The sequence below is a fragment of the Lissotriton vulgaris genome, chromosome 8 (genome assembly GCF_964263255.1).
Source record: "Lissotriton vulgaris chromosome 8, aLisVul1.2, whole genome shotgun sequence".
In the NCBI taxonomy this organism is placed as follows: Eukaryota; Metazoa; Chordata; class Amphibia; order Caudata; family Salamandridae; genus Lissotriton; species Lissotriton vulgaris.
This window is the reverse complement of record NC_141696.1, coordinates 116,997,422-117,012,303: the sequence shown is the minus strand read 5'-3', so window position 1 is coordinate 117,012,303 and position 14,882 is coordinate 116,997,422. Positions and strand designations below refer to the sequence as shown.

The 14,882-nt window shown below is 43.4% G+C and overlaps 1 protein-coding gene across 1 annotated transcript in view; it reads right to left on the bottom strand.

Annotated features, from left to right (window-relative positions):
- The window catches only part of PDE2A (phosphodiesterase 2A), a 1,077,000-nt gene that overhangs the window by 165,970 nt on the left and 896,148 nt on the right, over positions 1 to 14,882 (bottom strand). The window contains exon 11 of the mRNA XM_086933797.1: positions 14,560 to 14,628. Within this exon, the coding sequence (XP_086789923.1) occupies positions 14,560 to 14,628 (69 nt within the window). The remainder of the gene's footprint in view (positions 1 to 14,559; positions 14,629 to 14,882) is intronic.

The following is a 14,882-nucleotide window of genomic DNA, read 5'->3' as shown; positions in this document are numbered from 1 at the left end:
CCAAACATTGAAAGGGCCACACACAGCGTGTTGTCAAAACATAGCTCGTACTCTCCTTGATGATATAGTCACGCCCCAGTGGGCGTGTCCCTTGAGTGCGTTGTGGTCTATATTGTTCTTTTGACAAAGTTTCAATCCATAGTGGATGCCGCCATTGTTTCTCCTCAATACAATTTCACCACAGTGGGATGCAGTCAACTTCCGAAATTGGCGCCCTGCTTATTTCATGTCAATGCATACGGAAACACGTTGTTCCTTGAGCGCTCCATTTTCTATGGCGCTCGGACCATCTACTTCGGCAGTGGGGCTCTTTCGCGACCAGAGCCGGACGCTATATATTCCAATTGAAGCTGCTCCCAAAATTGAAAGTGCCACACACAGCGTGTGGTCATCCTTTTATTGCAAGACTTGCAGAGCAGACAAAGGCGCAGTCACAGCTGAAATACACCAATTCTACCTTACGCGTTCAGGGCATTCATCCGCCCTTGTTCACTGGCTTGGCATCACAGGGAAAAGGCAGCAAAACATAGCTCGCATTCGCCTTGATGATATAGTCCCGCCCGAGTGGACGTGTCCCTTGAGTGCATTGTGGTCTTTATAGTTCTTTTGACAAAGTTTCAATCCATAGTGGATGCCGCCATTGTTTCTCCTCAATACAATTTCACCACAGTGGGATGCTGTCAACTTACGAAATTGGCGCCCTGCTTATTTCATGTCAATGCATACGGAAACACGTTGTTCCTTGAGCGCTTCATTTTCTCTGGCGCTCGGACCTTCTACTTTGGCAGTGGGGCTCTTTCGCGACCAGAGCCGGACGCTATATATTCCAATTGAAGCTGCTCCCAAAAATTGAAAGTGCCACACTCAGCATGTTGTCATCCTTTTAATGCAAGACTTGCAGAGCAGTTGGAACCAGAGTTCCTTGGTCACGGGTCAACCAGACGTTTACGTGTATCATGAGTTTAATTGGAGCTCTAGTGCGATTTACAAACTGGGAGATTTGCCCACTTGGGCATGTGATGTGTTAAATTTTAATTTAATTCGAAATTTCATTTTGTTTTCATTTATGTGTTTAACTTTGAAACTGATTTAAGTTTGTAATATAAGGTGGACTTATTTACAAATGCTCAGGATACTGATACTATTAAATAGGTATTATACAGTACAAATTACCCATTACAAAATGGTGGCTGTGGTAGTCACACAGTCATGGCAGCAATGAAGTCTTTTTTTGTATTGTGGACACTATTTTGCACTATATTATGTGATACACGTAAACGTCTGGTTGACCCGTGACCAAGGATCTCTGGTTCCGAAACGCGTCGGGCAGTGTTTGCCATTGCTTTGAAAATTAAATAAAGCACGCTGATAGAAAAGAACTGAGGCTCGGCACAATCTTTGAGAAGAAGGATTGATTGTTTGGTGGATTTAAAGGGTCGCGACCTTGCCGGCAGCCCGCCACCGCGAAGAGGCAGAGGTAAACCGCGAAATATGGTTTGAACGTTATATATATATATATATATATATATATATATATATATATATATATATATATATATATATACATACACATATATTTATGCATCCAAAGTTTGTCCCAAACAAAGACGCACTCTCAAACAGGTTTGTGTGTGATTTATTTCAGATTGCAGCAACATCTGTAATTAATTGGGACTTATGTGTTTCAGGCTCCCCAGCCCTTGATCCCAGCGTGACAGTTCAATAAAATAGGACAAGCATTACCTCATTAAATACTCATACTTGAGGGCCTCCGGTGAATCTAAATGCTCAGTGGGTTTTCTCCGTCACTTTTAAGTGTTGTAAGCCTCAGTGGGGTTTCAGATATCATCTCCACAAGCTGTTTGAGAGTGCTTCTTTGTTTGAGACAAACCGTGGATGCATAGAAACGGCCAGTCCAGCCGTGAAGACTGCACGACCGCATAATGGAGAGCCGTGCAGTGTGACTTGATCTTTGGTTACATACGGAGACACAGGTTGTGGAAATTTAATTTGCAACAAGCTTGTGGAGATGGTATCTGAAAGCCCACTGGGGCATTGAACACTTAAATGTGACAGAGGAAACCCATTGAGTGGTAAATATGTTATGTGGACTTCAATTACCAGTATGCATTCAGACTCACCTGAAGCCCATCTGTGCGTGGTATGAGTATTTAATGAGGTAACGTTTGTCCTTTTTTTATGGAACTGTCACACTGGCCTGTGATCAAGGGCTTTGGAACCTGAAACGTGTAAGGCCCAATTAAATACAGAGGTTGCTGCAAACTGCAATAAATCAGACAAGAACCTGTTTGAGAGTGCGTCCTTGTTTGGGACAAACTTTGGCTATATGTACATGTATTACCTACTGGCGGTCGTCGGTAGGTAGTTATAGTTAGGATTGTTTTCTATAGGAAATCCGCAACATTCTATTGGGAATAACTTTGGCGCCGGTTGAGGAATCTGCCTGTAATTTTCCTTAAATTTGCCTCGCTGCGCTCCGCTCCTTCCCTGAAAGTTTGGGGGGAATTCGTCAAGCGGGGGCCGAGATAAAAGGGGGGTCCCAAAACGTGTTTTCCCCATGTTAATTTCCATAGGGCGGTTGGACTCACTTTTAGCCCGAACGGCTGAATGGATTTCCACAAAACTTGGCAAAATTGTAGGGACTGGTAGCCCGATGTGCCTTTGCTATGTCTCAAGATATGTGCTCCAGTGGATTTTGAGTAATTTAGGTTAAAAAAATATATATATATGGGCGGAGCCTAACCACACATCTGATCTGATTGGCTGTCAACACTTCATCCAAGAAGTGTTGGCAGCCATCTTGGGACCAATATACATGATAGCACCTCATTAAAAAGCATTGTAGTTAATAGAGGGTTTTAGGACTTTAGTTACATTATAAATCATTTGTTGATAGTACCATACTCATTTTAGGAATTGTGTTGTGTTCTAAGGTGATTTTATCATGTGAAAAAGCCTTCTACTGTGATATCATGAATCATGTTTGAAAGAAAACTAATATCTCATGATTTTCCCACAGTGGTTTGGAAGGGGATCTATAAGCTAAACTGAAAGCATATTTTCTGTAAATTCACATGATCTTTCTCAGTCATGTGAGAATGAAGTCTGACATTCTCAGTAAAACATGTACCTTTGTGTTCTACTACAGCCTCCTAGAGTGTTCTAAAGAACAACTAGAGTGCTAACAGTCCTACTTATTCCAAAAGTATAGCATACCTGAAGCCATCGTGATGGGAATAAAGTGGTAACTCTTAAAACATTTAATTTAAAAAGGAACAACATGAGGGGGTATATTATGCCATAGAAAGTATTATTAGTGCTGCAGAAAGCAAAATTAGGGCACATTTTGAGTGACTTCTCAAATCCTCTTCTATTTCATTAAAAAATTCTGACATGCAGTCTCCTAAGATGGCCACCAGAGACAAAAGAGCCCAAATGTAGCCCAAATATCACCCAGATGTAGCCCAAGTATAGCCCAATGACAGAATGTCCCAGAGTGTTCTAAAGAACAACTAGAGCGCCCACAGTCTTACTTATGACAAAAGTATGGCACACCAGAATCCATCTTGATTGGAATGAAGTGGTAAGTCTGAAAACATTTAATTTAAAAAGGAACAAAATGAGGGGGTTCATATATATATAGATATACACACTGATATTACCCATAACGGTTTCTGCTTAGCTTACTTTTTATTATTTAACGTAATCAATCAATCAATCAAAGCCATTTGTCGCGCTCAGCTACTTCAGCTGAAGCGTACCTGAAGAATAGCCTGGCCAGTTAAACTACGGTTGACTGAAGAGCCATGTTTTTAAATCTTTCCTGAATCCCTGTACTGTCTCAGCCGAGCGAATGTGGGTAGGCAGTGAGTTCCAGAGCTTCGCCATCCGTACCAGGAAATGCCTGCCACCTCGTCCAGCGTTGGCATACCTCGGAATGCGAAGAGGTCACAGGTGATTATATCTCAGCACTAGCTCCTAATAGTACAAGCAAAGCCTATACCTGAGGTAATGTGGCCCTATGCCCCTTAATGCTCTGAAGGCAAATATCAGGGTTTTAAACTCAACACTCTTGACAACCAGGAGCCAATGTAGTTGCCTCAGATAGGATAACTGAAAACCAAGAAGACTTAATCTTTTCAACAGGATCGAATGAGGTACTGTACTGTATCGAACGCTGCCGACAGATCAAGTAGCACTACCATAGCGGAAGCACCACCGTTTAGTGCCTCTCTGACCATTTAGGACACTTCCATTCTCCGCGCTGGTACCAGCACGGAAGCCAGATCTCGTGTCATGCAACAGGCCATTGGCTTCAACAAAGGAGGATAATTGGATCTGCACCATCTTTTCTAAACGTTTTCCGGGTTGCCGATAGCAATGAGGTGGACCTAAAATTGCTAAGCACTCCTGGGTCCACATTGGGCTTTATGAGCAGCGGCAGCAGGAACGCCTGTTTCCATACTGCAGTGAATATGCTGGATTTCAGAGAGGCCTTCCAGATTTGATTCAACAATGGATTAACACAGGACACCACCATTCTGAGAAATTGAGGTGGGCAGGGATCCTCTGGGAAGCTAGACTTACAATTCAGTAGCTCTTCGAGTGAATCCTATCCTGATATTCCAACAAAAAAAGCAGGAAAGGTTGTTGAATGAGGGGGCAGTGCCTTCTAATCCAGCTTCTGGCGGGAACGAAGAGTATAATTTTTGAATTTTTCCTCAGAAAAATCTGAGAGGCTTATGAGAGAGCAGGGAAAGGAGGAAAGGCACTTTTCGTCACTTCTGGAGTGGTTTAAGATTTTTCAACATAAACAATTTCCTTAGAGCAGTTTCTCGCATTTTCCATATGCCTCAAGAAATGTCCTCTCATTGTATGTCATATAAGTTTGCAGACTTTTTTAAGGGCCTCCTTATATGTGGTTTTTGCAGAGGTTCTTCTTTTTGGCAGAGACGTCTCTCTCTGGTCTTCGGACTGGTGGCCTACGGAACTTTTATCATTCGTGCCTCGAACACTCTTGCCGCTGTTAATCAGACTGGATCGCTGTTGTGAAACAGCACCACGTTTCCGAACCCATCTATCTCGTGTGACAATCCAGCCGCTTCTCAACCTAAGCATAGAACGCTCAGAATCCGGCAGACAGTGGATACAAACTACGCAATATACATTGGGGGAGAGAAACGTACGTCGCATTCCACCATCCTGTATGTTTTGGGAGCTCACAAGAGCACGCCCACATGAAGGCTTAGAGAACTGTTCGTTTATATTAAGGACAATATTGAATATTGAAGATTCCTTAAACATCAGCGGGCACTTAATATTCCTATTCATGAAGTGACTTGAATAATACTTCGTGGCTTTGCCTTTTAATCGTTTGAACCCTTTTTATTCAGAAGAATCCAATTAAGAGATATCCTCAGATATAATCAGATATGTGCTGATAATGTGCTGTTAAGGTCCTGATGAAGGCACTCAGTGTCGAAACGCGTTGACCCGAACCATCAGCCGTGGGAGCCATCATTGTTCCCACCCCGTCTGTTACGATAAAGAGATTAGTTTATCTGTTTTCTCTTAATATAAATTTTTATCTCATTATTAATAATGTAATAATTTTTATCAATTTGTATCCATGGTATTAAATTTTATATGTGGTTATAATTAATGGTTATCTTGCTTTCTTTTACTTGTGTTTATATAATTCTGCACTACTTTGTGTGTGTGTTTTTTTGCCAGTTTGATATTATTTCTGATTGCCTGGATATTGTTATCCTCAATTACCTATGGCCTACGGAACTAGGCCCTCCCCCCACACCAGTCGCCAAGGCAAAAAACCTGGGTGTCATCTTTGACACCACCCTGTCTTTTTCCCACCATGTGAATGCAACTACATCAGCTGACTGCTATTCTCTGAATATCCTGAGGAAACTTTTTCCTTTCATGCCACTGGACCTGCAGAAAACAGTGGTCTCGGCCTTAGTCCTATCAAGGCTGGACTACTGCTTTTGCCTTTTGAATGGAATTAACAAAGCCCTCCTGGTTAAACTGCAGGTTATACAGAAATCGCCCGCCCGTCTGCTTTTTAGATTACCAAAATACTCTTCTGCAAAGGTGGCCCTCAATACCCTACACTGGCTTCCAGTGCAAAAACAGATAAACTTGAAGGCATAATGTAAACTTTTGAATATTCATGAATGCAATGAATTTTTGGCAATACTATTGAACATTCAACAAGAAGAAATGAATCAATAGAAGAATATTTGCAACTAACGAATATATTGGTCATAGTTTCATGATTTCATGGAATGCAAAGATACTACAAATAACATATGAATGAGTGAGTGAAGAAACTCTTCTGTTTCATATAAAAGGAGCGCATTCTTCGTGGTTTGTTGACCACATTGTGTATCAATCAATCAAAAGCCTTTGCCAGACACAGTGCGACAAGGATAGCGCCACCAAAAATTTGGTTTCAACCAATCGTTTAAGTCAGGAGTGCACGAAGATAGCATTGTTTTGAAAGTTTTTTAACTGTCACTACTAGCTTGTGGAATCAGCTGCTATTCACACTTAAAAACTCCCCTGACCTGATCTCTTTTAGGAAGGGTTTAAAGACCTGGCTCTTTAAGGCATAACTTTGGTACATTTCTATCTTTATTTTTAATTATTCAGCACTATTCACATCATGGCTGCAGGATGTTGGTCGATAAGCGCCTAGACGCCTTAGGGTATTAGCTGCGCTATATAAATATATGAATAAATAAAATTAAAATACATTCATTTCTATATTCTGAGGCAGTTGTTCGGCTTTGCGCTTTGGGCTTTTTTTCAGCATTTTACCAGGGGTGCAAACCAAGCACGACACGCATACAATCTTCCCAATATACACACCCAACAGTGGCTCACGCACATACAAGCAGCATTCACCACACAAACACATGAGATATTGGCGAACAAATGACGCATCGGAATATAGCCTGTGTTCTGACTGATGGACAACGACACACCGTTCGCCAAATGTACAGTGTGAATACCATGGTATGGCTTGGTTGGTCCCTGCACTGCGGCTCAGTTGAGTTCTAGCACACTGGCTGCCATATGCCAAAGGGAAGCAGAGACAGGTTCACTCTGACAGCCTGCCCATCAGAATCACCTCCGATTGCACTGAACTTGTCCCTGCCTGTGCGCCATCTTTATGGGTAACAGTACTGTCCTTAGCCAAGGAGAAGTTTTGAAAAACAAAGTGGGGACCTAGCGAAGTGCTGGTACTATGTCCGGGAGAGTACCCGCCAATATAAAGAACTAGTGGCCATATGTACGAAGCTCAAATGGGTTCGCAAATGCCGAAATTCGCAGAATTTCGGTGTTTGCAAACTTATTTTCGCTAAATGGTATGTATGATAGAATTTTGGTGCAAAATAAGGAATCGCTAAATTTGCGATTCCTTATTTTGCAATTGCATTTAAGGAATCGCAAATTTTGCGATTCCTTAAATCCAATGTATTAAGCAAAAAAAAATGCAAATTGACCTTAAGGTATCGCAAAGGGTTGCTGGGGAAAAAGGACGGTGAGCACACTGGATACCATGCCCTCCTAGCTGTCCTGCCTGCAGATGCCTAGGACTCAACAAGCAATGGGGGACAAAGATTGGCCTGTCTTGTGAATTTTAAAATGATGTGTACTCCTATTCTCAACACATGCAAGTGAAAGGCCCTTTTTAGTATTTCGGGCTATTTGGTCACACGGTGTTAAATGTTCCTGTAGTACTAAAGCAGCAACTTTTTAATGTAACTTATACCCTGACTTAAAGAAACCTTATAAGTTTAAAGTAAACATATCTAAAATGTCAGTAATAGTGTTTTAAACTTCATTCACACAACCCACTCTCCTGCAGTACGTCGTCTATCCTCTTTCCTTTACATGTTTTGCAGGCTATATAATCGATAACAGCCATCGGGGCACCACCACAATGACCACATTCACATAGCTGCCAAGGTTTCTGATTGCTATGTGTGACATTTTCATAGTTTCAATGCAATTATGAGTGACATTTCAAGAACTACGAGTGACACTTTCTCGCAAGTAAAATCAAGCAATGAAGATGAAGGAAACATACAAATATTAGCAACTACTTCCCACTGAGCAACGAAAAACTCTAAGAATATCTTAAAACTGCTGCAAAACACCAGAAATGGAAGGACACTAATGGGAGACAGAATGCGTGACTGCAGTACTCGGTAACGGAGGGCAGTCAGTAGTTGTTTTAGTTAGGGGGTGGGTGCTCTGCTTTGTGGCTGGCATGGGCATAGCTGCCATGTTTTCAGTTTGCTCCTGTGTGAGATTTATATGCTTTCAGGGTATTTATGAGTAATGTTTCGCTGCCTCATATGTAATCCATCAAACGAATTAAAGACAGCTCTTTTATATCTTTTTTCATGAAAGTTTAATTTGTTAATAGCTTATTCAGCCTTTCTCATAAGCTATAGACTGCAATGCAAAGTGAGATCGCTTTTGACAATAGCTCTCACATATATTCCTTTTCGTTTACAGACCCAAAATGTTTAAACATTCTTAATGGCTGCAGAAGTAGTCACAAATTTAAATCAGTGCGGCTCATTAAGACTATGAATATAACTTCATTCGGATAATAATATAATTAGAGGTAAATATTTGGTCAAAGGGCGAAAACTATACCTCAAAACAAATGCACAGTGCTACTGTTAATGGGACATGATTATTTTTTTACGGACCTTTTCATTATTGCGGTGTCAGGATGGCAGATGCTCCCCCAGCTGCAGCAGGGCTCTCTTTTGCTGCTGGCGATGTAGTACAGAGGGTTCTATCTATCTAAGGCAACTACATTGGCTCCTGGTAGCCAAGAGTGTCGAGTTTAAAGCCCTGATATTTGCCTTCAGACAAAGGGTTTCCTGCATTGGGAGGTGCTAGCACCACCCCAGACAGGATTTTGTGTATTAGGTAGGATAGGGCTGAAAGGAATGAGACATGCCTGGGGCACACAAGGTGTTCCTGTGCATACTCCGGTCTAAACCAGTTCCTGGGGCACTCCAGCCCCAGAGCTGGCGCAAGACCGGACAAAGGATAGGGGGTGTAACCACCCCCCTTCTTGGTCCCACCCAGGGGAGGGACCTAGTCATAGTGCAGCCCCCTTTAGCTGAATAAAGGTAGGAGCTGGTCCCATTCCAAATCAGATTATCCTGATCAACTCTACAAGAAGAAACTCTGGACTTCGACGTTCTGCTCCACAGAAGACTGAAGAAAATCTCCCTTGTGGGCAAGGAGTGTCCACCCTGCACCAGCAGGCACCATCCGCGTACAGCGGCTTCACTTTGTCGTCTTCCTGCAAGGATCCAGACTTCAGAGCCCAACGAGACCCGGACTCCCAGACCTCTCCGACCTCTACCCACATCTGCAGCACAGCTGAGACCCGTGGGTGCGACGAGACACGTGGGACCGGCCATTTTGAAAGAAGCAGCACTTCGCTCCGGCACAACTTCTGAGGCATCCTCGTCCAAGTGCTTTGGGGACTGAGAAGCTCCAACCCAGAGCAGCTCCTGCACCGAAGATCAGCCCTCCAGCATCCACGAGATCTGCGTGGGGCCCTTCTGCCTGTTTGCTGCTCGACGCGTTGTCTGGTCACTTGCCGGCTGGCTAGTGACCTCCTAGACGACGAACTCCGACAACTTTGCTGCTGGTCTGGTTGCTCCAGACTGGCCCTTGCTCCCTTCCAAAAGAGGAGCACCCCGGACCCTCCTGGTCCACTCCAGACGCCGTTTCCACTCACCGCGTGGGTTGCCTTTGCCAAGGCCTGTTGAACCCGAATCCGGAGACGACACCGCCGACAGCGAGAACCTGCATGGGACAGCTCGTGCCTCCATCCTGGTCGTCGAAGACACCACCTGGTCCACGTGGCTGCAGAGACAAGCGTCCACCTTCACCTGATCGCCACGACGACATCTGGTTCCACTTCTGGTTCCACTCCAGTCACTGGCTAGTGACTTTGAACATTGTCCCCTCTGCTTTCAGGTTCTTCTCTTCACTGATCCACCCTTGGATCACACCGAACATCTTCCTCCAGACCGCCTGCAGCATCTTTTCCTCCAGGCTCCATAGACTTCAACGCCGGAACCCGACACGACTTGGCACCTATGCACCCGCAGCCTGTGGGTGAGGTAACACGAGCATCTCGGTGCTCAAGGGTAGCTTGACTCTCCTAGTGTCCAGTTCCACAGTCGTTTTTGTCTTATCTAGTTAGGGACGTCCGTACTCACCTTTTCTTAAAACTGTACTGTCCATAGACGTTTGTACGCATCTCGCATGTGAGTTCACACTCTGCACATGCGCTCCGTGGGCCTCCTAGTACTTACCTCAAGTTAGTATAGCGTGGTCCCAGCGATCCTACAACCTCTGGACAGCTCCATTCCTTTGATTGACTTTCACATTCCACTTACTTAGTATATGGTTTGTCGTGCCCCTAGGGCACCATTGTAAATCGTGCAACTTAAACGTATTTTTCCTAAGAGTTTGTCATGTGCTTAGCCCTCTGACCTCATAAAGAGTTCCGAGGTGTATGTTAGTTAATAAATACTTGTTTATTTTCATAACAACCTGTGTGGTGTCCTTTCACTTGGTATTCAAGGGGTTATATGTGGTAAAACAGCTGGCTTCACATGCCAAAAGAGTTTAGCCTAAGACTGCTTTGTCCATGCTACCATTAGGATAGCTGGTCTATAAGGTTGACTTACAACCAATCACCATAAGGGTTGTTTGGACTGATACAAGGTGATCACTAGAACTAGTGAGCATCATATATCAGGCCAACTTCTCACAATGAGAGAGCAGGGAAAGGAGGAAAGGCACTTTTCATCACTTCTGGAGTGGTTTAAGATTTTTCAACATAAACAATTTCCTTAGAGGAGTTCCTCGCATTCTCCATATGCCTCAAGAAATGTCCTTCATTGTGTGTCATATAAGTTTAAGAAATTTTTAAGGGCCTCCTTATATGTGGTTTTTGCGGAGGTTCTTCATTTTGGCAGAGACGTCTCTCTCTGGTCTTCAAACTGGTGGCTTACGGAACTAGGCCCTCTCCCCACACCAGTCGCCAAGGCAAAAAACCTGGGTGTCATCTTTGACACCACCCTGTCTTTTTCCCACCATTTGAATGCAACTATATCAGCTGATTGCTATTCTCTGAATATCCTGAGGAAAATTTTCCCTTTCATGCCACTGGACCTGCAGAAAACAGTGGTCTCGGCCTATCAAGGCTGGACTACTGCTTTTGCCTTTTGAATGGAATTAACAAAGCCCTCCTGGTTAAACTGCAGGTTATACGGAATTCGGCCGCCCGTCTGCTTTTTAGATTACCAAAATACTCTTCTGCAAAGGCGGCCCTTAATACCCTACACTGGCTTCCAGTGCAAAAACAGATAAACTTGAAGGCACTTTGCATTGCCTTTAGGGCACTGTACAACCAGGGCCCTGCATATCTGATTGACCACTTTCGCTGGTATACACCAACCAGAATCCTGCGGTCCTCTTCACATATGTTGGTAGAGGTCCCCAAAGCAAGACTTTCTAACTGGGGTGGCAAAAGTTTTTTAACTATCACTACTAGCTTGTGGAATCAGCTGCCATTCACACTTAAAAACTCCCCTGACCTGATCTCTTTTAGGAAGGGTTTAAAGACCTGGCTCTTTAAGGCATAACTTTGGTACATTTCTATCTTTACTTTTAATTATTCAGCACTATTCACATCATGGTTGCAGGATGTTGGTCGATAAGCGCCTAGACGCCTTAGGGTATTAGCTGCGCTATATAAATATATGAATAAATAAAATTAAAATACATTCATTTCTATATTCTGAGGCAGTTGTTCGGCTTTGCGCCTTGGGCTTTTTTCAGCATTTTACCAGGGGTGCAAACCAAGCACGACACACATACAATCTTCCCCACATACACACTCAACACTGGCTCACGCACATGCAAGCAGCATTCACCACACAAACACATGAGATATTGGCGAACAAATGACGCATCGGAGAATAGCCTGTGTTCTGACTGATGGACAACGTCACACGGTTCGTCAAATGTACAGTGTAAAGAACATGGTATGGCTTGGTTGGTCCCTGCTCTGCGGCTCAGTTGAGTTCTAGCACACTGGCTGCCATATGTCAAAGGGAAGCAGAGACAGGTTCACTCTGACAGCCTGTCCATCAGAATCACCTCCGATCACACTGAACTTGTCCCTGCCTGTGCGCCATCTTTATGGGTAACAGTACTGTCCTTAGCCAAGGAGACGTTTGGGTTCGAAAAACAAAGTGGGGACCTAGCGAAGTGCTGGTACTATGTCCGGGTGAGTACCGGCCAATATAAAGCGCTAAGGGGCATATTTATATGGAATTCACACAGCACAGTGCAGGAAGTTACCTTGCTGTATGACAGGGAAAGGGCAAGAATGCGCCGTATTTAAAAGATTACTGGACATTCCTGCATTTGTCACTGCACTGCCATTGCTTTGGCAGCCTGCCGCCTATGCGGGCACCCTTGCACCATGGTGCAAGGGCCCATGAGTAGCATGCAGGGTTGTTATTGTGCAGGAAGGGGCACCTTCCTCCACAGAAATAATCCTGAGAGGCTTAATCTTCTTCTTTTGTGTGCTCGAGAAGAAATAAAGATATTTCTCCTCCTTGCACCTACCCTGAGATGGTGTATCCTTTTGGTGCACTCCCAGGTATTCCACTTTTTATAAATCTGAGAATGGGTCAATGTCCACTGGAGTTGCATGGGAAGAGCCACGCAACGCCCATGGAATGCCTTCCTAGGGCAGAGTAGCGCAACACAGCGATTTGCGTTGCGCTACTCTGGATTTACAAAGCCACTCAGGGCTATGCAAGGTGGCCTTGCTTGGCTTCATAAATGGATTTTAGGCTTGCGCAGTGCATGAACTATGTTGCGTGGCGCAAGAGTAATGCTACCACAGCCCTATGCCCCTTAGTATGTTATTGTGGGGTTGAACACCAACAGTCTAATGAGCTGCTGGCAGGTAGAGCAGGATGATTATGGGTTGCTTCGATACAGCGCCTTAAACCTCGCTTCTGCCCTTTCTAAGTGGTGTAAATAGTAGACTTTACTATTAATCAATTTAGTGGCACTGGACCGACTACCCCAAGAAGGAGGAATGGCGATGGGGACCAGTAGAAGGCACTAATGCCCACATGCATCAAAGTCAATTGCATCCTCAAACGGTGCGAAGCGCAATTTTCGGCCGTTTGCGAATGCAATTGACTAATTAGGAATGCATCATGTATTTCGCAATTTTAGGAATCGCAACCATGTTGCGATTTCTAAAATTGCGATTGAATTTAAGAAATCGCAATTTCAGATTTCTTAAATGCAATGCATGAGCATTTTGTAATTGCGAATTCGCAATTTGGAAGTGGTAAATTAGCATGAAGTTGAACTTCATGCTAATTTACCGAAAACTTTCAAATATGCACAAATTGTATTTTTGAAAGTTTTAATTTACACACACACATGCCCTTGGGGCATGTGTGTGTGTAAATTGCATTTAAAGTTACATTTCAGGGGTGCAGGGAGAAGTTCTTTGGACCCCCCCCTGCACCCTTGAAATTGCATTCACATTTTGCGAATCGCAATTTGAAATTCGCAAAATGTGAATGCCTTCCCATTCATTCCTATGGGCCTTTTGGCCCATAGGAATCAATGAGAAGGGTTTTTCTTAATTGCGATTCGCAAGTTGTGAATCGCAATTAAGGAAAAATAACGAATCGCAAAAATAAATGCGAATTTTTCATGCATTGCAGTTTGCGATTCTAAATTGCGATTCCTTAATTTTCGCAATTTAGGAATCGCAAACGGGTGCAATGATGCATGTGCGTAAGACACAGTTAGATATCACAATACAGCCACAACTGGTTTACAGAGAGGTTATCACACTCCTGGGACCCGGTGTCACTGTACCTTCTGCACTAAGGAAAGCTACGGTCCTGGACAGCTCATGTATATACCATATCCTTCGCAGCATACTTAGTTTAAATTGTCCCGTTATTGGGAAAGCCAATACTCACTCCGACGCGACATCACCAAATGAAAGTGAGCACTTAATAGGAGTTCTAGATATTTAAAGTTTTCGTGTTTTTTTCAACTGCTCATGTAAATAGCTCTTTTCATAATCGGATTCTCTTCTAAAACCCATCTCTGATGTTAATGAGATAATTTCGTTTAGAAAAAGATCTGATAAAGATGAGGATGATATTGTTAGAGTAAAACCGTATTACAATCCAATAAAGGGGGTGATGGCTTAAATTAACTAAACACACAGATAGCAATAACAGTATCACACAGAGATAGCAATAAAATACCTCTTTGATAGTATCACACAGAGATAGCAATAATGTAAGTCATTCCCACCATGACACACAATTAATAAGCATGATCTCGCACAGTGACATGCTCATTCAGAAGAAATGGTAGCAGATTGGTACTCTTTTAATGAGAACTCACTGTGCTTATGTCAGCCAACGTGATGGATTTCTTTTTGTCCACAACCTGTCCCAGGTGCCCAAATGTGAGCTGCAGCGAAAAAGAAGAGAAGAGAAATGAAATCTGAAAATACTTTCCCATGTACCACGAAGAAGAAACAATTAAAGGAAAGAAGAATGACCTATTGACAAGGCTCAGGTAGGATGATGTGTTCAATAAAGAGCCCCACCACATCCCTCCACTGATGCACTTCACAAGCATCTATTCACTAACACGTGGATGGAGGGAGAGCTTATAATTGCCAGGGCTGGAACACTGCTGCTGCACTTTTGTTACAAGGGGCC